Raw genomic sequence first — 20,475 nt, 5'->3', positions numbered from 1 at the left:
TCATGGCACCACTCTCTCCTGACTATACTGTTCTTGCATTTTCTTTCTGTTTCCCTTCGTCAGCCTCTCTCCATCTGCTTGTCCCTTAAACTTGATGTATTTGGGTTTTTGGATTGTTTCCCTTTTGTTACTCTACATTGTTTCTCTGGGCAGTCAGACTTTTTTTTTCCCCCAGTGGTGTTGAGAATCAGACCCAGATCCTTGCTGTACCACTGAGCTACTTCTTCAGCTCTCACACTCTTTACTCAAGGCTTGCTCTGTCTGTTCTATTTTATATTCTCTTTCTTTGGTACCTCCATCTGTGAGTCCCTTAAGCTGGACGCCTGAAAACCCTCTCGTTTGAGAAAGTTTGGAAGATATTTAGCTACAATGCCATAATATGTTTGCTGTTGAAAATTTTTTGTTCTGTGTTTTATTTCTACTAGGGAATTTTATCTGTTTAGTACTTGAGATCGTTTATGTCTTCATATTGTTTCAAAAAAAAAAAGAAACAAAATAATTAAAAAATATGTCAAGTGGAATCTTTATCCATTCTCAATCTAGAGGAACTCTACATCTCTCATTTAGATATATAGTTGCCATGTGATCCTTCTTCCCTTCTGTTTTTGGAAATTTATAATTTCTACTCATATCCACTCACTAGTGATTCAATAATTTTACTTAGTTGTATGCAGCTACAATATTTGAAATGGATAAATTCCCCAACATGGGTGAGTAGGTAGTTGGGAAAATTATTTCACCAAGAGGGAAATGACTAAGTTCACACTCAGATTTTAAAACATAATTTTTAGCCCAAATCTCTTTCCTGCTTTCCCTTATGAAGGAAAAGGGGAATGTCAGGTGTTATGAAAGCTTTCTAATTCCTTAAGAGTTATGAAGTGCATTTGTAAGGTTAGACACCATCCTTTCCATTTTGTTTTATTTCATTTTTAAATGCTAGTCTAGACCTAGTAAATTTTCATCCGGGCTTGCTGTATTAGGTCATGACCTAAAAAAAAAAAAAAAAATGCTGCTATAAATCCTTGAGTTTGCCCAGTACTGAAATATGGTATCCAGGTTTTCCCATATTTTCTTCTTAATTGCTCTCAAAATAAGGTATCACATATGATGTCATCTGTTTTGCTATGATTTCTTTTTCTTATTATATGAATACTTAAATAAGATTAATATGCCTTGTATCTAGTTTTAATCTTTTTGCATATAAGTTCTTCAGGAAATAAAGTCTGTGACTTTATTTTAAATTTTTAAGTAACTTGTATTTTCAGACTATCACAAACTCACAGAAAAATTGTGAAATTTTTTTATATTACTCCACTTAAGAGTAGATTGCAGACTTCCCCCCCTCCAAAAAAAAAAAGGTTTTAGTATATTTCCTACAAATAAGGACATATTCCTACATAATCACAACATAACAGGTAGGAAACTAATACAACAGAGGCTCTGGGGACTGAGAAAAGAAAAACAAAACAAAATATAATTAAGTAGATTTGACAGAATTTGATTATTGCATGGATGAAGGAAAGGGACAGAAAAACTATGACATTTTATATTTGTGTCTGTGTGTGAATTGGGAAATAACTAATATTCAAGAGGTTTAGTTACTTAACACTTGATGTTCATTGAGAATATAGATTATAAATATTGTATTCTAATAGCAGAAAAAGTATTTGATCACATATTCACTGTTGTTTACTGCTAAGGTTTATTGTTAAAACAGTTGGGATTTTGAGTCAGGTCATAGAAAGTAACTATTGAAAAGAATTCTTTCTAGAAGAAGTGAGATATTTTAGAAATTCTCCTAGAGTCTGTGAATAGTGTCAGGAGTTAAGGGCAATGAAAGAGAACAATAGAGGAAATACTAGTATTATTACAATTTTTTTTTGGGTATGGTAGAGATCAAACTCAGCCTCATACTGCTAGGCAGGGGCTCTACCACTGAGCTACACTCCCAGCCCCAGAATTCTTATATATCAGCCCTGACTACTGTTTGGGATCTAATCCCAAATTTCTAATTGCTACACTTCTCCATTTCATACTCAACAAGAAACAAATTAAACTTAGCACACATTTCTCAATTAGATTTTCTATTTCTTTTACCTTCTCTTGCACCAACCAGTACTTGACCTAGAAACCAAATACTACATCTTTCTGATCCTCAACTGTTCTGCCTATATCTAGTTGATTTCTACTTATTTGAAAGGGCACTGAAAAACAATTTCATTTGGAGCTTTATTACTACCATATCTGTAGTTTTGAGAAAGTCACTCACTTTGTTTTGTATCTAAACTGATCCCTATAAATTGCAGTGTTTGAGCCAAATGTGGTCACCATAATAAGGCTGTCTTTGTGTTTTAATTTCTGCTGCACTCTTCAGAATCTGTGGAATATTGGGCAAATCACTTCTGTGCCTTAGTACCCTAATATATAAAATAACAGTAGTACGTATCTCATAGAGTTGTTTTGAATACTAACTGGAATAATATATGTGAAGTATTAGGGATAGTATCTGACACAAAATAAGAACCAAGTTTTAGCTCTTATTGATATCATTTTTGTAATCGTTTGCTCTCTTATGTCCCTTCTATCATTTTATAATGCGTCTTTAAGAGTATCCTCTTCCATTGGCCCACCTCCTCCTTTCCTTTATCACTGTTATTGCTTCTTGTGCATTCAGGATTAAATTAGTTAATACATACTTAGTTTTATACACATTTAGTTAATGCATGTTGGCTAATTACATGCTTAGAATTGTGTCTGGCACTTAGTAAGTACTAACTCTATGTTAGCTCTTATTAATGTTAATGGGTTTTCCATCAGTGCTTTCTCAAGTCAGTAAGATCTTTCCTTGCTACTTTTGACCCTCTCCTTTAATCTCTTACAATGACCGGATTGATCTTTCTAGGACACTGTTCAGATAGTGTTTCTCTGTTTTGTGACCTTTGGTGCCCAAAAGGAAAACAAAAACAAAAACAGTGAGCTTTGATAACTCTTATCAGATAACTAGCCAAGAACAACTAGAAAAAATGCCATTAATAAAAAAGATAAACATGAACTTTGAAGCGTTTTGTTTTAGGTATTTAAGGACATTGCTTACTAACTTTTTTGAGGAGGAAAAGTTATATCAGTGGTCATATTCAAGTGGACAGGATAGTTATTTATTTTTAGCAAGAAAGTAAGCCTAAAATTTTATCTGAAAAGTTCAGTAGTTAAAATAGGGTATGAAGAGTAAAGTTCAGAAAAATTTTATGACTTTTTTTGATAAAAAAAATAATTTAAGGTATCATGCAGATTAAAGTAGCTTCATCTCTCTTTTTAAAATACCAGTTATTTTGTTGGAAGAATCTTAAGAGTCTAACCAATTTTTAAAGTTACTTGTTAAGTGTTCATTTACATGTCCTATTCTTCAGCTACTTTCAGTATTTCAAATATTTTAGAGTTTCATGGAGAAAAATATTTTTCTGCAACAAACATTGCATTGTAGTTTTAAACATATGGATAACTACATAAGTTATTTCACTATTTTTCAGTTTCCAGGTGATTTTTTTAATCAGATTTTTATGTATGGTTTTTGAAAATTGCAGGAAATGGCAGAGTGAGAGTTAATGTGTTACATGGAGGGAACAGCAGTCCATCGTGGGTTAAATTGCAGAGTCTAATGGAATAATAACTGGTAGCACCATCTGCTGGCCTACTTCCGCAGAAGGAGTCAGTATTTTTAACGACATCTCTAATATTCATGCTGATGCATTTTGATGCTTTGTGCATTCATTTCTTTCTGTGCTTTGTTGGAATCTGGCTATCTGCTTATAGCTATTGAGGAAACTCAGCTTTTTAGGAGCCTTTACAGCCTTTATCATACCTAAACAGGATGAACAGTAGATATAAACTTGCCAAGGCAAGAATGTGTTGATAAATCAAAATGTGTATTTGTGGAGGGTTGTGCATCTCTTGGTTGCAGCTTGCTAAATAGGCCATTTAGGAATCTTCTTTCAATGCTTTTTTCTTGAGCACTGCCTGGGGTGGTGAAAAAGCAGAGGGCAAGCCTTTGTCTGACGCCAAAAATGTCTTCAGTGAAGAGGCCAAGAGGAAGGGTAAGTGAAAGCCTGAATGAGTGGGAGGAGGAGGGGTTCTTTGGGCTAAAAGGCTAATGGGATTGAATAACCTTCCTTATTACTGGCTGCTGCTGCGGGAGTCGTACTGCATCGCCATCTTGAGCTTGTTGCTGTTTTCTCGAGTCTTGGTTATTTGTTATAGCCTGTAGGCCTTGAGGTGGCATTTTAGCAAGGGATTCTAAGCCTTCCATCCTTTCCCAGTGCTGCAGCACTGCTATGAAACCTTTGATGAGGCAGGTATAGAAAAGATATTCAGTGAAGTACACTGGAATCAGCATGAAAATGTGTTTGGAAATTCCTGATGTTTTTTTTCTTTGCTATAGTCAGAGGCATGTTTACGGGTAAGAACATAACAAAACTGTGATCTAAGTATATGTGGATGAATGTGTGTTTAAAGAAGAAATTCTTTTAAAAATGCTCTTGATCTGCTTCCTGTGATATTGCTAAAATATTAGTAATTGTAATATAAAACTATAAAAGTTGTTTCTTTACCAAATTGCTTGAGCAAAATAATTATGATACAGAAAAAGAAAAAAAATCCACATTTAACTCTTACATGCAAAAAACTAAAACTTCCTCTAATTTTAAGTTTGAGAATGTTTACTAACTAGCTATGTTGCTTCATTAAAATAATTTGAATGATTTCAGGTTCTCTTCCTAGTTTTAAAGCAGGCAGTTTGTTTTTCCAAAACTCATAATAAAGTATAAAGGAGTAATAATTCTAAATTAAAATTGCTACTTTAAATTTACTAATGATTTTCAGAGTAACGAGAAAAGACTTTTATCCCAACAGTAATAAAATTTAAATCAACTATATTTACAGGACGAAATCTGAATCAACTAACCAAGAATGCTATGAAGTGTCAATGAATCTATATTCTTTCTAAATCTTTGTTTTCAGTATAGCAGTTGAGCTGTTTATTCCTATACTAATTTCTAGATAGGCAAAATGTCTCAATTTTAAATTTGTAGCACTTACATATTTAAACAGTTTTCTCTGTTTAAGCTTAAAATATTCAGATATTTACATCAGTTGTTTTTAATGCGTTTTGGTGTATTCTATTAAAAAATATTTTGATTTCCCTAGCCTCCATCTTCCAAGAAGAGTGATGGTTCTGGGACATATACTAAGTTGCAGAATACCCAGGTGAGGGTCATGTCTGAGAAGAAGCAGAGAAAAAAGGTGGAATCAGAAAGCAAGCAAGAAAAAGCTAACCGTATAATATCAGAGGCCATAGCAAGAGCAAAGGAACGTGGGGAGCGCAATATTCCAAGAGTAATGAGCCCTGAAAACTTTCCTACTGCCTCAGTTGAAGGAAAAGAGGAAAAGAAAGGTAGAAGAATGAAATCTAAGCCAAAGGACAAAGACAACAAAAAAACAAAAACTTGTTCTAAGTTAAAAGAAAAGACAAAAATTGGGTAAGTTCATTATTAATTAAATTTAATTTCTTTTCATTTTTTACAAGTGCAATTTGTATAACCTATTTTTGATTTATGTGTATTATGTTTAGAGTTTTACATCCTAAATAACCATGTGTACCTTATTTCCTTTTTCATTGAATCACATAATATTCCAGGGATCTCCTAAATTTTACTTTTCTGTGAATGTAACTTTTTTTTTGTATTAGTATTCATGAAAGAATGTGAAGCAGAAAAAGTGAAAAAAAAAAAAAAAAAAACCAGAAAATAAAATCTGTATTGTTATGCCGGTTCAAAAAATTACATTCTTTATAAAACATGCATTGAAATTCTTTGTAAGATTTCTTTACCTTTTAGTCATAATGTACCTCATGGGGCACCTAATAGTTTAGAAACAAGCAAAATACACTGTTTCCTCAAACGCAGCAACTATTGATTATAGAGCAACAATAACAATAGCAGCTGCTGGCTCATTATTACTTACTATTATTTACTGATTACTCCCTTATAGTCTCTGATTTACTTTATGTTATAAAGAGGCCAGGTGAGGATTAATGCTCCAAATAATTGCTGCAAGAGGACACGTTAATCCTATTTGTTTTTATTTTGGGGGGACCAAATCCAATGCATGCTATGCAAGTGTTGTGCAACTGAACTACACTCCCAGTTCCAATCCTATTTATTTTTTATTTGATTAACACATTTTGAAAAAACATAATAAAAATTATTTGCTTTGTATGAATGTTTGTTTTTCATGCAAAGGTAAACATAATTTAATGCCTACATAGTTTAGGATTGTTTTTGCAAGGCTATTTGATCATTTTTGAAGACCTTATGTGGAATTTTACATAAAGCACTTAGTCTAAGTTATCATTTGCTCACAAGAAAAATATACAATAAAGTAAGAACACACTTTTATGAAGGTGTTCATTTGCTTAAGAAACTATGGCTCCATTATATAGATTGGTGAATTAAATTATTATTATTTAATTTGGTTCATAGATCATTCAATCCAACCATTAAGTAATTTGGTTCTCTTGTTATAATACATCAGTAAGTTGTATTTTTTATTTTGCATTTTATTTGTAGGCACCTAAAATAAAATTTTAGAGTTACATTTCTTATTTTGTTTCTGAAGGTTTTGGTATAAAAGTGTCTTATTTTTCTAAATTTATGTCTAGTTTTAGTTTAGGAAACCCATATTTAATCTTTTGCTATACTAAAAGTTAATGTAGTTAAGGTTTTTCAGTTTTAATTGGAAATGGGCAGAGTCATATACTACTTAGAAGAATAATACTTTGAAAAAAATAAATAAAACAAGAAGAAACTGGTAGATAAAATTATAGTAACTACTATTTGCTTTAAATTTGAATGGGAGGAAACTCAAGCAACTAGAGGTAAATAACACCAGAAGTGAATCTGGTTTAGGAAAAAACCACTGTACAGCTGGGTGCCAGTGGCTCACACCTGTAATCCTAGCTACTCAGGAGGCAGAGATCAGGAGGATCTCTGTTCAAAGCCAGCCCAGGCAAATAGTTCGAGAGACCCTATCTTGAAAAAAAAAAAATCACAGAAAAGGACTGGCAGAGTAGCTCAAGGTGTAGGCCCTGAGTTCAAATGTCAGTACTGCAAAAGAAGAAGCAGAAAAGAAAAACCAATGTACAAAGGAAAAATTAGAAATCAAATTAGAGAGAAACATGAACTTTAAAAAAAAAAAATGTGTATTAGGGCTGTAGTGTGGCTTAAGTGGTAGAATGCCTGCCTAGCAAGCACAAGGCCCTGAGTTAAAACCCTAGTACCACCAAAACAAAAGTGAATTAATGCCATTAAGAGTAGTAACACTGCAGTGGAGTACTGATTCATTTTTTAAAGTTATGTTTTTGTTATATATATGTTATTTACAATAATTTTTGTTTGTTTTTTAAGATAGGATTTTGCCAGGCAGCCCAGGCTAGTCTCAAACCCGTGATTCTCCTGCCTCAGCCTTCAAGTAACACCACATTCAGTTTTAAGAAATGTTAATAAGTTTAGTCAATTTAGTGCTTTTTTTTTTTTTTTGGGCAATAGCAGGGATTTGAACTTGGGGCCTTGTGCTTACTAGGCAGGTGCTCTACCATTTGAGCCATGATTCCAGCCCAACTTAGTGTTTTTTTGTTTTGTTTTGTTTTTTTGGAGGTGGCAGTCTCTAGAAAGTAAATTTTTTAGGGAGAATTGTACTGGTAATGATATAGTTTTGTTTTGATTAAATACATAGCGAGATAGTGAGGAGTTGCTATAAACAAAGACTTGAGACTAAAGGCTTTAAAAAAAAAATGGTGCCTAGGATCGAACCCGACTTTGTGCATGGTAGTCAAGCTCTCTACCATGAAACTGTATCCTCAGCCACAGGCCTTTTTGGTAGAGGAAATTTGTAAGTTACAGGTAGATATATAAAATTGAAGTTTGCCTATATTTTATTAAGCTGTTGGCGTAAACAGTCTTGATCATTTTTATTAGACAGAGACAAAAATTATCATTTTGGAAGAACAAACAGGTTGGAATGAATGAAATTCATGTAGAATGCAGATTTCCAGTATTAAGCAGTTAAGATTTTTCATTACTGTGTTTTCTAGTAAGGCACTAACCAAACTGTATCATTTTGAATTTGCTAAGATTTTTACTTTTAATTACTTAATTATTTTATGCCATGCTGTAAATTGAATCCAGGGCCTTGTGTGTGCTAGTGTTCCACCAGCGAGCTATATCCCCAGCCTGAATATTTAATTTTTATGTGAGGAGTCATCATCTAAATAAAGGTCAATTTGCATCATTTTAACTAGCAGCATTTTATGTGAAACATTTCCTTTTAAATTTCGTTTTTTGGTTTTTTTTTTTTTTGGTGGCACTGGGGTTTGAACTCAGGGCCTTACACTTGCTGGGCAGGTGCTCTACCACTTGAGCCACTCCCACAGCCCCAAAACATTTCCTTCTAATAACTCTTTATTTTTTTATTGGTGTGCTAATATCAGACTATTGATACCAGATAATTTGGAAGACAACGTATACAGCAATTTAACCACCAGCAGTGTAAAATAAATTTTAAAAGTAACTAAATGTATAAACAATTTATTTTTTATATTATTTATTTATTATTGAATTATTTATTTAACTCATAGATGTGATTTGCTATATCTAGGAAGAATAAGCTGAAGAAAAACAATACTGCCTTTGCTCACCAGTGTGCTTGAAACCTTTTTAATTTTTGTCACTTTTATAGATTAATATTATTTTAATGTAAGGAATAGAATGTTCCTTTCAGAGCACTTTTATATCTTATTTAAGTTTTACAATAATTCTGTGTCTTGGATTAGGTATGCACTGTGATAGTCTGATTGTATTCTTTGACTCTGGAGCCAGTTGCATTTGTTCAAAGTAGAGTTTTGTCTGTTAGAAGCGGTGGAAGTCTGGAAAGATACTTAACCTGTCATCTGTAGAATGGACACTTATCTCATAGCGTTACATTGAGGAGGAAAAGAATTAACCTTTAGAACAAATAAAACCATATCTGGAATTTGCTAGGTACTAAGTAAGTGTTAACTATGACTATTTTCTGAGAACATAAATAGCATATAGCTATTTAAGGAAAAAACCAAGGCCAGGAGCCACATACCTTCCTTTAAGCCTACACTGGTTCAGTTCCCTAGATTCTTTCTTAAGGCTTTGCTCCTAAATAATTTCAGTTTAAAAGTCAAACAGAAAAAAAAAAAAAAATTGGTGCTGCTTCATTTTTGTTTTTTTTCTTCTTCTTCTTTTTTTTTTTTTTTTTTTTTCTTTTTTCTTTTCTGGCGCTGGGAATGGAACCCCAAGCTCTCACACATGTATGCATGCTAGGCAAATGTGCTGTACCACTGAGCTTAAGTGGATTTACCCTTTAGTCCAACAATTGCTACTTGTTAAATTACCCAAAAGTTTATAATACAATATTCCTTTGATATATTTAAGGATTACTGTTTTAAGTAAAATAACCCTTTTAAAACTTGATTGCTTTTCTAAGATAATAGATTAAATTATTAATGGCTATTGTCACATGCCTCTGCTCATCACACTGAAATAGCATTTAGAATTCTTAGGTAAATTTTGTTCAAAATGTGCCTAGAATTTTAGTGAGTTGCCCATGGTTGTATGGAAGGGTGTGAGTTGAAATGGAAATGACAGTAGCAAAATGAAGGGTGAGGTAAGGCTGGAAAACAACTTCTTTTACTTTGACATTTTTCATGACCTCAACAGCCAGGTTGTAAAAAGCTGCTTTGCACATAGAAGAGCAATAGTTCTTTCAATATTATTAGATATATAATAGAGGCCCCATGAATAGAATGAATGAGTGGAAAGAAGATTAAATGATACCAAATGGTTGAGTTTGTTTTGTTAAATTGAAAGCAGAATGACAACCTAATCCATTCACAGGCACAGAGACATAAATAGTGGCTTAATAATATTGGAGATTGCAGAATAAATTAGTAAAAATTCATGCTAAGACTGTATTCTTCATCCGGATGGTTTGGTTTAGTATTGATTATGTATTGAGATTTCAACTGATTTGATGGAAGCATATAAAAATTTATGATATTTAATTATGTTTCCATATTGTCAGTCAGAATTTACATCTTTGTGTTATAGATTATCTGATGTAAGTAGAATGCTTTTGGTGTTTGAAATGTTCTCATAGCTATATAAGTTTAATCACTTATAGTGCTTCATGATTAAACTCTCTGTTTTATTCATAATTATTCTGTTTGTTACTAGAATATTAGTAACCAAATACTAGGAGTAGTTTTTCTCTTTAGTTACAAGAGAAAATATGTAAATTTGGAGATACTTACCAAACTCAAATAGAAATTAAGGATTAGGCATATTGTGAAGAAAAACAATAAAACAGTAAATCTCAAAACTTTAGTATATGGCCAAGTATGGTGACCCATGCTTGTAATCCCAGGTACATGGGAGGAGGAGATTAGGATGATTGTGGTTCAAGGTCAGCCTGGCAAAAAGTTAGCAAGACCCCCATCTTAGCCAGTAAGCTAAGTGTAGTGATATGCTTCTGTTATCCCATCTACACAGCTGGTGTAAATAGGATCGCAGTCCAGGCATGCCTAAGCAAAAACTCAAGACTCTTCAAAAATTAACTACAGCAGCTGGGTGCCAGAGGCTCACGCCTGTAATCCTCACTTCTTGGGAGGTTGAGATCAGTAGGATTGTGGTTCGAAGCCAGGCTGGACATGAGATCCCATCTTCAAAATAACCAGAACAAAATGGACTGTAGGTGTGGCTCAAGTAGTAGAACACCAGCTTTGCAAGCTTGAAGCCCTAAATTCAAACCCAGGCTCACCAATAAATAAATAAACAAACAAACAAGCAAATAAATAAATAAGAGTAAAAAGGGCTGAGAGTGTGGCTCAAATGATAGAATCCCTTCATACACACACACACACACACACACACACACACACATTATAATATGCTTTGTTTGTTATAATCTTTCGTTTGTTTTGTTTTGGTCTTGGCTTTAGGGATCAAGCCTAGTGCCTTGTGCATGCTTAGGTGAACACTCCCACTGAGCTATGTCCTCAGCTTCTACTGTAGTCTTTTTGGATCTCCAAGATGGAAGAAGAAAAATGATATTTGTTAATACTTATCAGCACATGTACACTCATATTTTTAAACAAAACTTTACAAAGACATTTCCATGTCCGTAATAAGTTCTTAAGGAAAAATAAAATTGAATAAAGTCTAAGGGAAAAAATGGATCATCAGAAGTGTCACTTTACATTCTATGTTAATACGAACCTATAATTGTAATTTTTCAAAATGATAGGAATTTTTAAATGTCTGCTTCAAAAATATAAATGCATTAATTGTTTCTTAGAATATCATAAGTACAAAGCTGTTAAAAATATTTGGTATAAATTTATGTATTTTTACTATACCGTTAGTTTTTATGTAAGTTCTATAATTTTTTTAAAGTCAAGCAGTTAAATGCTTTTACTGATGTTATTGCTTATATCTAAATTATAGAACTCAGTAAAAATCTGAAACATCTGCAGAAAAAATGGATATACATATTACTTGTTACTAATTTCAGTTAAGATTTGCATTTCCCTTTTGAAGAATTATACCTTTACACGAGACTAGTAAGGTTTATCATTAGCAAAAGGAAGTTCCATACTTCATTGAATCTAAGCTGTCATTGATTATAAAACATACTATTATTTTATATGTTGCTAAGAAAGAAATGTTGCCAATTAAAACTATGGCATATTAAAAGTTGAATGTGATGGTATATCTCTTTAATCCCTGCACTGAGGAGGCTGAGGTAGTAAGATCATAGTTCAGTGCCAGCCTGAACTACATATCAAGTTTAAGTGCAGCCTAGGATAAATAGTGAGACCCTGCCTCAAAACAAAATCCTGTGACAAATTCCTGATTGCAGAGATGCTAATGTATGAAAAAAAGTCTGTTTTTTAAGAATAAAATTAAACCGTGCTGATAAATTTATCGACTAATTAGTACTTTGCTAATATGTGTGCCCTTAGTGATTATTTATATGAAACAACTCTGTGAATTCAACCTTCTGGGGAAAAAATGTTCACTTTTAAACAGGAACTAATGATCCAGGTTACCAAAAGTTTACAATGCTATGCTCCTTTGACATATTTAAGGATTGCTGTTTTAACTAAAAGAAACCTTTGAAAACCAGCTTGCTTTCCTAAAAGGAATTTAAGCTGGGGGCTTTTTTTTTTTTTTTTTTTTTTTTTTTTGCAGTACTGAGGCTTTAACTCAGGGCCTACAACTTGAGCCACTCCATTAGTCCATTTTTGGTGCATGTGATGGTTTTGTTTTTGTTTTCTTTAACCCAGGTAGGGTCTTGAGAATTATTTGCCTGGACTGTCTTCAAACTGCAATCCTCCTGATCTCTGCCTCCTGAGTAGCTAGGATTACAGGTGTGAGCCACTGGAGCCTGCCTTAAGCTGGGATCTTGAATCTAATTTTAAATGGGAGTTATTTCACTGAGTAAAGTGTTTTGTTTTGTTTTGTTTTTAAATCATACTGAGGTTTGAATTCAGGACCTCACACTTGCTAGGCAGGCACTCTACCACTTAAGCCAGTCTGCCAGCCCCCTAAAATGTGTTTCTTAAGAAGAAAAAAATGTTTGCAGAGTTGTATGATGGTATATAGTTGTCATGCCAGTGCATGGGAGGCAGAAGCAGGAGAATTTAAGTTTAAGCTTAGACTACTGTCTCAAGCAAGACCCTGTCTCAAAAATTTTATCTTTGATATATTTTTTTTTAAGACAGCCTAGGCTCACCTAGATCTTCTTATGTAGCCAGACTACTCAAACTGAGGCTCCTCATGCCCCTGTCTCCCAAGAGTTAGAATCTGCAGGTATGCTTCACCACGCCTGGCTTATCTAGGACTTTAAAGGTAGCCTCAAGTACTTTTCACTTGACTGGCAAAGAAAAATGAAATTGTATTTTTGCCTATTTTCTTAATATATGATGAATTAGGTGTTTTTTGTCTATTTGTTTTTTGGTTTTCTCCCTCAGGTTGGCCTTAAACTCAAAATCCTTCTGCCTCAACTTCTTGAGTGCTGGGATTACAGGCTTGTACCACCACACCCAGTGTGAATTGGGTGTATTAATTACAACAAAAGGACTAATTGAGTAAGATTCATTGTCCAATTATTGCAATGAGAGAATCAACAGGGGGCAATTACAGACTGACACAGTATTGAGCACAACTTGTTACACCTAATCTACTAATAATGAGTGGGCAGGATTTAGACGGGTACATAAATTACATCTAAAAATCAAATATAGACATGTCAAGTATAAACACTGCACTTTTCTAGTGCTGTACTTATCAAATGAATTAACATTTCAAATTCATACCTTCGTTTCAAATTGCCCTTTTCTGTCAGAAACAAACTATGTTTTGATAATTAGGTTTTTTTACTTGTTTGAATATCTGTTTTTCTATAGTTTGCTTAACATTGATAAACTTCTTTTAATGTTTTTAAAAACAAAACTTAGTCTTTATTAATATATTTTATACTGCTTTGTTGCTTTACTTTGTGAGCATTTTTCCTTTGAATACCAAACTTTTATTTGAAGATTGCATTTCTAATGAAATTTCATTTAGTGTGTAATTAATATAGTAAACTGTAGTTGATGGAAGAAGGGTACCCTTTGTGCAATTGGGTATTTTGCTTGCTTGTTTTTTTTTTTTTTTTTTTACTACTTTTGAATCATCTGATTTCCTTCACATACCATTTATGGATTTCTGTTGTCATTGTACAGGCAATAAAGTTTTCTGGTTGCTCAAAAGTCAGATAAACTTTAATGTTAATAATTTACTAAAAGACAATGCTATTTCACATTTTTCTATTCATAAATCTGTACTTATTGGTGTTAAATATTTGTATTTGTTGACTGGTGAAGTATATGTGTCACATATTGTTGTGAAGTTTTTTCTTTTTTTTTAAATCTGTAAGCTATGTTAGAAATAGTATTTTAGGTGTAGAAAGACCTTCGTTGTGACTTGTGGCTTTGGCAGTTGGTTTTATCTTTTTCAGCTGAACTTGCCCTATCTATATGTTGAGAGCAGTACCTGCTTTGCCTGTCTTAGGAGTTTTTCTCAGAATCAACTGAGATATTGTAGGCAAAGGAACTTTGAAATTTTAAGTATTCTATAAATATAAAATAGTTTTAAATTAGCCTAAATATTTATTCCTAGAATTTTCTACAGTAGTTATCCTACTCTGATCCAGTGACTCCCAAATCTGTTGGAGCAATCAGATCCTCTTTGGAGAATTTTTAAAAATTGGAACCGGGCATGGTGGTGTATGCCAATAATTCCTACTCTGAAGGCTGAGGGAGGAGGATTGAAAGTTGAAGGCCAGCCTGGGCTACATAGGAACAGTGTTTCAAAATAAAAATTTTAGAAAGAGCTGGAGATATAGCCCAGTAGGAAAATAACGTGGTTTTAATCTCCATTATACTGAGATCCCACTTAGATCATAGTCCTAGAGTTGGGACCTACACACCTCATGGGGTTTTGTTTGTTTGTTTTTAATATGTTCTGGGGGGGGTTCATTGTGACATTTACAAAAGTTGGGGTTTTTTTTTTAACAATATATCATGGTTTTGTTTCTTTGTTTTGATTTTGAAGTAGTTTCTGACATGTAAAGGTAAGTCAGAGTTCCACTAGGCTTTTCTCCTGGCTTTCTCAACTGTTGCTATTTTATCAAAACCAGAAACATTTATATAATCCTACCAACTGATCTGTAGGGCTCATGCAAACCTTAGGGTTTTTGAGAGGAGGTCTTACTATGTAGCCCAGGTTGGCCTCAAACTATCCATGCTCCTGCCCTAGCCTCCTGAGTCCTGGCATTACAGGCATGCCCAACCAAATCTGGCTGTTCTCTTTTTGGGGCAGTATCTCCCCAATTCAGTATCTGTCCAATTCAGTATCTCACATTTCATTTTGTTGTCATGTCTCCTTAATCTCTAACTTGGGATAATTCCCTTAGCCCCTGTCTTTTATGTCACTTTCACGTTTGTTTGTTTGAGAAAGGATTTTACTGTGTAGCCCAGGCTGTCCTCGACTCCTAATCCCTCTTACTCCACCTTCTGGAGATTATAGGCAACATTTTCACTTTTGTAGCATACTAGCAATTATTTTGTAGAATGACTCTCATTTTGACTATGTTTGCTGTTTCCTCATGAACAATCTGTATTTTTAAATAGGCAGCTTTCAGGCTGGGGATAGAGTAGTAGTGTTTTCCTAGAATGTGCAAGGGTCTGGGTTAGATTCTCAGTGTTGCAAAAAAAAAAAAAAGAAAAGTTCACGCAAACACGCAGCTTTCTAATGAAACTTGCTCCAGATTGGTCTGATAACAACCTAATTAATTGTTCCCCTAAGTTGTATTACCTAAATACCATTTAAGAATATACAATAAACTGATAAAATGTCACAATTTGCAATCAGTGTTCATGTAAGTAACCCTGGTTTTACAATATTTAAATAAACATATGTACTTTCCCCACCCCCTGAATATGTCAGTCAAGAATCACTTTAACTACTTACTTAGCAGTCGTTAGGCCCTGACTTCAATCCCCAGTACAATGACAATAAAAACAACAAAAAATTGGCTATAAATGTCAGAGATCAACATTTTTTTCTACTATGGAAATGTACCCTTTGTAAATAGAAAGGTTGTGGATAATATTTTGGATTTAGAAAGATTTAGTAGGAAACTATTGTGTCTGAAATCTCTTTCAAATTCTAACTTTGTAGGAGATGCAGCTCAGGGGTAGACATATTGCCTAGTATGTATGGTCATTCTCCAGCCTCACAAAATAACTGTTTTTTATGAATGATTAGATTTAATTTTTTTACTAGGATATATTCATTATACCGGGGAGGATTCATAGTGACAATTCTGATTAGACTTATATTGTACATTAATTTATTGCCTCCATCTGTCTCCCTCCCTGCCCCAATTAAAGCAATTATGAGAAGTTTCTTAGCTCTGTTTCATATAGGTATATGAAATCCATCTACCATATACTGTCACCTTAATCTCCTGCATTCACCCTCCCTCCTCCTATTAATACCCCCCCACACATACACTGTACATATTTTACAGTCCTATTTTTTGTTATTAGTATTTAAGTTGATGCTCAAAGGGGTGTCTCAATGTATCCTTACTGTGGGTGTACTTTTCTTTGGTTCACTCAACCCCTAAATTTTTTTTTTTTTTAAATCTAACTTTGTAAAAGTTTTTAGCCTGGGTTGTTAAAACATTGTAACTCTCCTTTTACTACTGTCATTCTCATCTACAAACTAATTTAAATACCTGTCAAGGTTAGAGATAGATAGCATGGGAAAGAGCATCAAATATATATTTCTACTGCCCAATTTTACTTACTGATTTTGCCATTGAAAATCATCTGCAAAATGCCTTAGGTTGTATCAAATAATCACAAAGAGTATAATGGGTATCCTTAAAGGAGGAGATGACTACCAGAAGAAGCATAAGAGAGCCCTCTGGAAAACTGTAATGTCTTGTTTCTTAATCTGGAAGCTGGTTTTACAGGTATTTTTAGTTTAAGAAAGCTCATTGATTTGTTTTCCTATAATACATGTGCTTTTCTGAATTTACATTGTACTTTAATGTTAGATTATTGTACTATTAGGTTCATAGAAAATGAGGGATTAGATGTGGGGGCATTTTGAAATTGTGATACCAGTGTGATGTTCACATGAATATGTATAATAGGCACTTGGCTTGAGGCAAAGGTCTGAAATAGTTAAAAGATTTGAGAACCTTCATGTTTTAGGTAGCAGTTAAGAATACCTTGTAAAGGGAGGTATGAGGATAGGTAAGACACCCAAAAAACTAGATAGCATTTGTTGCCCTCAACGCAGAGAAACTAAAGCAGATACTTTAAAGCGACTGAGGCCAATAGGAGAAGGGGACCAGGAACTAGAGAAAAGGTTAGTTTGAGAAGAATTAACTTAGAAGGTAACATACATGTACAGGAAAGCAGTGCAAGTCAACTCCCTGTATAGCTATCCTTATCTTGACTAGCAAAAACCCTTGGTCCTTCCTATTACTGCTTATACTCTCTCTTCAACAAAATTAGAGATAAGGGCAAAATAGTTTTTGCCTGGTAGCAATGGGTTAGGGAGGGTTAGGGAGGGGGCAGGGAAGATGGGGGAAAGGGGGGAGAAATGACCCAAAGGTTGTATGCATATATGAATAATAAAAAAAAAAGAATACCTTGTAATTGTAGCAATAGGTTGTTGTTAAGTGAGTTTTTGTTTGGTTTGGTGCTGAGGCTTGAGCCCTGGGTCTTGAGCATGCTAAGCATGTGCTCTACTACTGAGCTATACCCCCAGCCTCGTGAAGTGATTTTTTTTTGACCTGTGTTGATGTCATAGAGTATGCTTTTTTTATTTTATTTTTTTGGTGGGACTGTGGCTTAAACTCGGCTTCGTGTTTACAAAACAGTTGCTCTAACACGTGAACTATGCCTTCAGTCCATTTTGTTCTGATTATATTGGCAGTGGGGTGGTTCAAACTTTTTGTCTGGACTGACCTTGAACCACAATCCTCCCAGTCTCACCCTCCTAAGTAGCTAGTATTACAGGCTTGAGCCTCCTGTGCCCGGCCTCATAGAGTATATTAAAATGCGAAGCTAGATGGTATAGGTTAGTTACCTGACATGGCATTATTGGCTTGGCAATCAAGAAACTCAGTAAATACAAGGTGCATGAGGCTGCTGCTAGTGTAAGGGCACACTATTTTATATTAACTTTTTAGTAAGTAGAAGTACACTTAAAATAATGGTAAAAGCTATTATATAGTAAATACACAAATCAAAAACATAATCATTTATTATCAGCAACAAATACTATGTTCTATACAGTCATATGAGACTGTCAGTATAATAGGTTTGCTGGTAGCATTACCACAAATGCATTTAACAATGAGTTGCACAAAGAACAGCAAACATTTCACTAGTCAATAGGAATTTTTAAACTCTTCTGTCATCTTTCAAGAGTTAAGATTATAGTGAGTTGACTAATGAAAGTAAAATGGAGGGTCATAGCTAAGGGGAGGAAGAATAGATCATATGGTATGTAACAGTAGATACAGTTTTGAGGAAGATTTTTATTTTAGGAGGGAAACCAGAGTAAAAATAAATGATTATAAAAGAAAGGAAATAAGCAATGAAATTGGTGAGAGGATAAGGAATATGGCTATGGTTCTCTCCTTAATTTTGTTTGTATTTCTTCTTATTTCTTGGTTCCAGCATAAACTATATTTTTTACTCTTACTTACTTTATTCAATATGCAGAACTACATGTCACTGCAGGTAAGATACCAAGTAAGAATTGCCATTATCTTGTTGAACATGGTCAGTACAAGAACAATGTAGGAAAACATTGTTCTGTAACTTTTTTTCATCCTCACATCTAGTCATTTAGCCATTAACCATATCTTACCAGTTTTGCTTTCACAGTAAAATACTGCATCTTTCTTTACTCTTCATCCACAATGTTATGGCCCTAGATTATATTCTCCATCTTGTACCTGAATTATCATTTGCATTATCACTGATTTTTCTTCTTTTACTTTACTTCCTTCTAGTCACATTACTCCCTTATTTAAAATTAGTATACCTTACCTATTGTTCCCCCCCACCCCCTTCATTCAGTCAAACATGTCTCACTGCCTTTTTGTTAAACATTTGTTCCCAGGATCTCAATGTCTGCTTCAAGGGCATACCCCTAACTTCCTCCCACTAGGCCCCACATCCTAAAAGTTCTACCACTCCTAGTACTGCCGTCAGCTGAGGAGCAGGCCTTCAACACATGAGCATGTGGGAACTTTTAAGATCCAAACCGTAACACATACATTGTCCCATTTAATTCTCAACAAGGGAGGTAACTATTATAATATCCCTATTTTCTAGGCAGGGAAACAAAGGCTAAAAGATTTAGATCAAGTTATCTGCCCAGTGTTTCATAAATAAGTGAATGGTGGATTTCAGTGTTGAAATCTTTGACTCTGTGATTTCACAGCAAAAGCTTTTTATATTTATTTATTTGTTTGTTTATTTAGCAGTGCTGGAGATCAAATCCAGGGCCTTGCAGACATGGTAGGCAGGTGCTTTACCACTCAGCTACACCCCAGTTCAAAGTACAAGCTCTTAGCGCCAAGTTCTCCCAGATTAGTAAATAGTTGTTAAAAGTCTTCTGATGTCTTTCTGATATACCATGCCTGAAAATATTTGGGAAGTTTTTAGCTTTTGGAATATAGAACTTAAAATAGTAAAAAAATTTGAGCTAGATATTTAAATATATAAATATAAAATATTTAAAATAGATAAAATATTTGCCAACTAGTAATTAGCATGGTGCTTAATAATAGTGCTCTTGAGGCAGATAAGGAAATGTGGGAGTTCTGTACTTATTTCACATCCAGGAAAAGGGATACTTGTAGTTCAGCTGTACATATTTGACATATAAATACTGACGTATGCAAACATATATATATATATATAATGAAATGCATACTGTTGAAAAATAAAAATATTTCTTATTCTTAGGTACATATGATATAGGTTAAGATAGGCTTGACATAAATGAAAGTATTAAAAAACAATTAATTGATAAATTGTCTGAAGTAAGGGTCAAATTACTATAGGGTGGAAAGAAATAGAGGCTTCTAGGGAGTAGGGGTATTCAAGGACAAGAAGTAGAATTTTAATTTAATATGGGGTAGAAGGCAAAAGTTCCTTACTCCAACTTTATACAATAATAAATGAATTATTTTTATTTTATAAATAGTTATGTCACTTAAAATTTTTCTTCTCAAGCCTAAAAAGTAAATAATAAGACTTGACTTCCTGTGCTTAGAAATACATTAACTTTATGGAAATGTTTTTAATGTGTTAGTTTGTGTTCAATGCATATTGTGATGGATTTTGAAAATGTCATCATGGATTTCAGGATAATTATCATCTTTGGTTAGACATAAGTGATATAAAATGGAAGAAAGTTTATGATGGCAAGCATAATTTGACCAAAAGTAGAAAAATACAGATTTGTTAATGATTATTCTTTTTTTCTATTTATTCATGCATTCATTCATTTTTATTGTACTGGGGATACGTTGTGGCATTTACTAAAGTTCTTACAATATATCAAATATATCATACTTGAATTCACCCCTTCCATCATTCTTTATCCCTCCTCCCCCCATTCCTGGAATAGATTCAGCAGGCCTCATTTTTCCCTTTACATACATATATATACAGTATTCGCACCATTTTTACCCTCCTACACCCATTCCCCACATACTTCCCTCTCCTGCTGGTACCAGCTCCCCAGAAAG

At 33.8% G+C, this 20,475-nt stretch overlaps 1 protein-coding gene across 13 annotated transcripts in view; it reads left to right on the top strand.

Annotated features, from left to right (window-relative positions):
* Positions 1-20,475, top strand: part of Chd9 (chromodomain helicase DNA binding protein 9) — a 220,820-nt gene that overhangs the window by 117,963 nt on the left and 82,382 nt on the right. For 9 of the 13 annotated variants that reach the window (XM_074055997.1, XM_074055999.1, XM_074056003.1 and 6 more), the window contains one exon: positions 5,200-5,531. In XM_074055997.1, coding sequence (XP_073912098.1) covers positions 5,200-5,531 — 332 coding nt within the window. Of the gene's footprint in view, positions 1-1,231; positions 4,092-4,153; positions 4,454-5,199; positions 5,532-20,475 lie in introns of those variants that run through there. The other 4 variants (XM_074056005.1, XM_074056006.1, XM_074056004.1 and 1 more) reach the window with 4 other exon arrangements.

Source organism: Castor canadensis, chromosome 15 (assembly GCF_047511655.1).
Source record: "Castor canadensis chromosome 15, mCasCan1.hap1v2, whole genome shotgun sequence".
In the NCBI taxonomy this organism is placed as follows: Eukaryota; Metazoa; Chordata; class Mammalia; order Rodentia; family Castoridae; genus Castor; species Castor canadensis.
The sequence above is the reverse complement of the archived record's forward strand: the minus strand, read 5'-3'. Positions and strand labels throughout refer to the sequence as shown.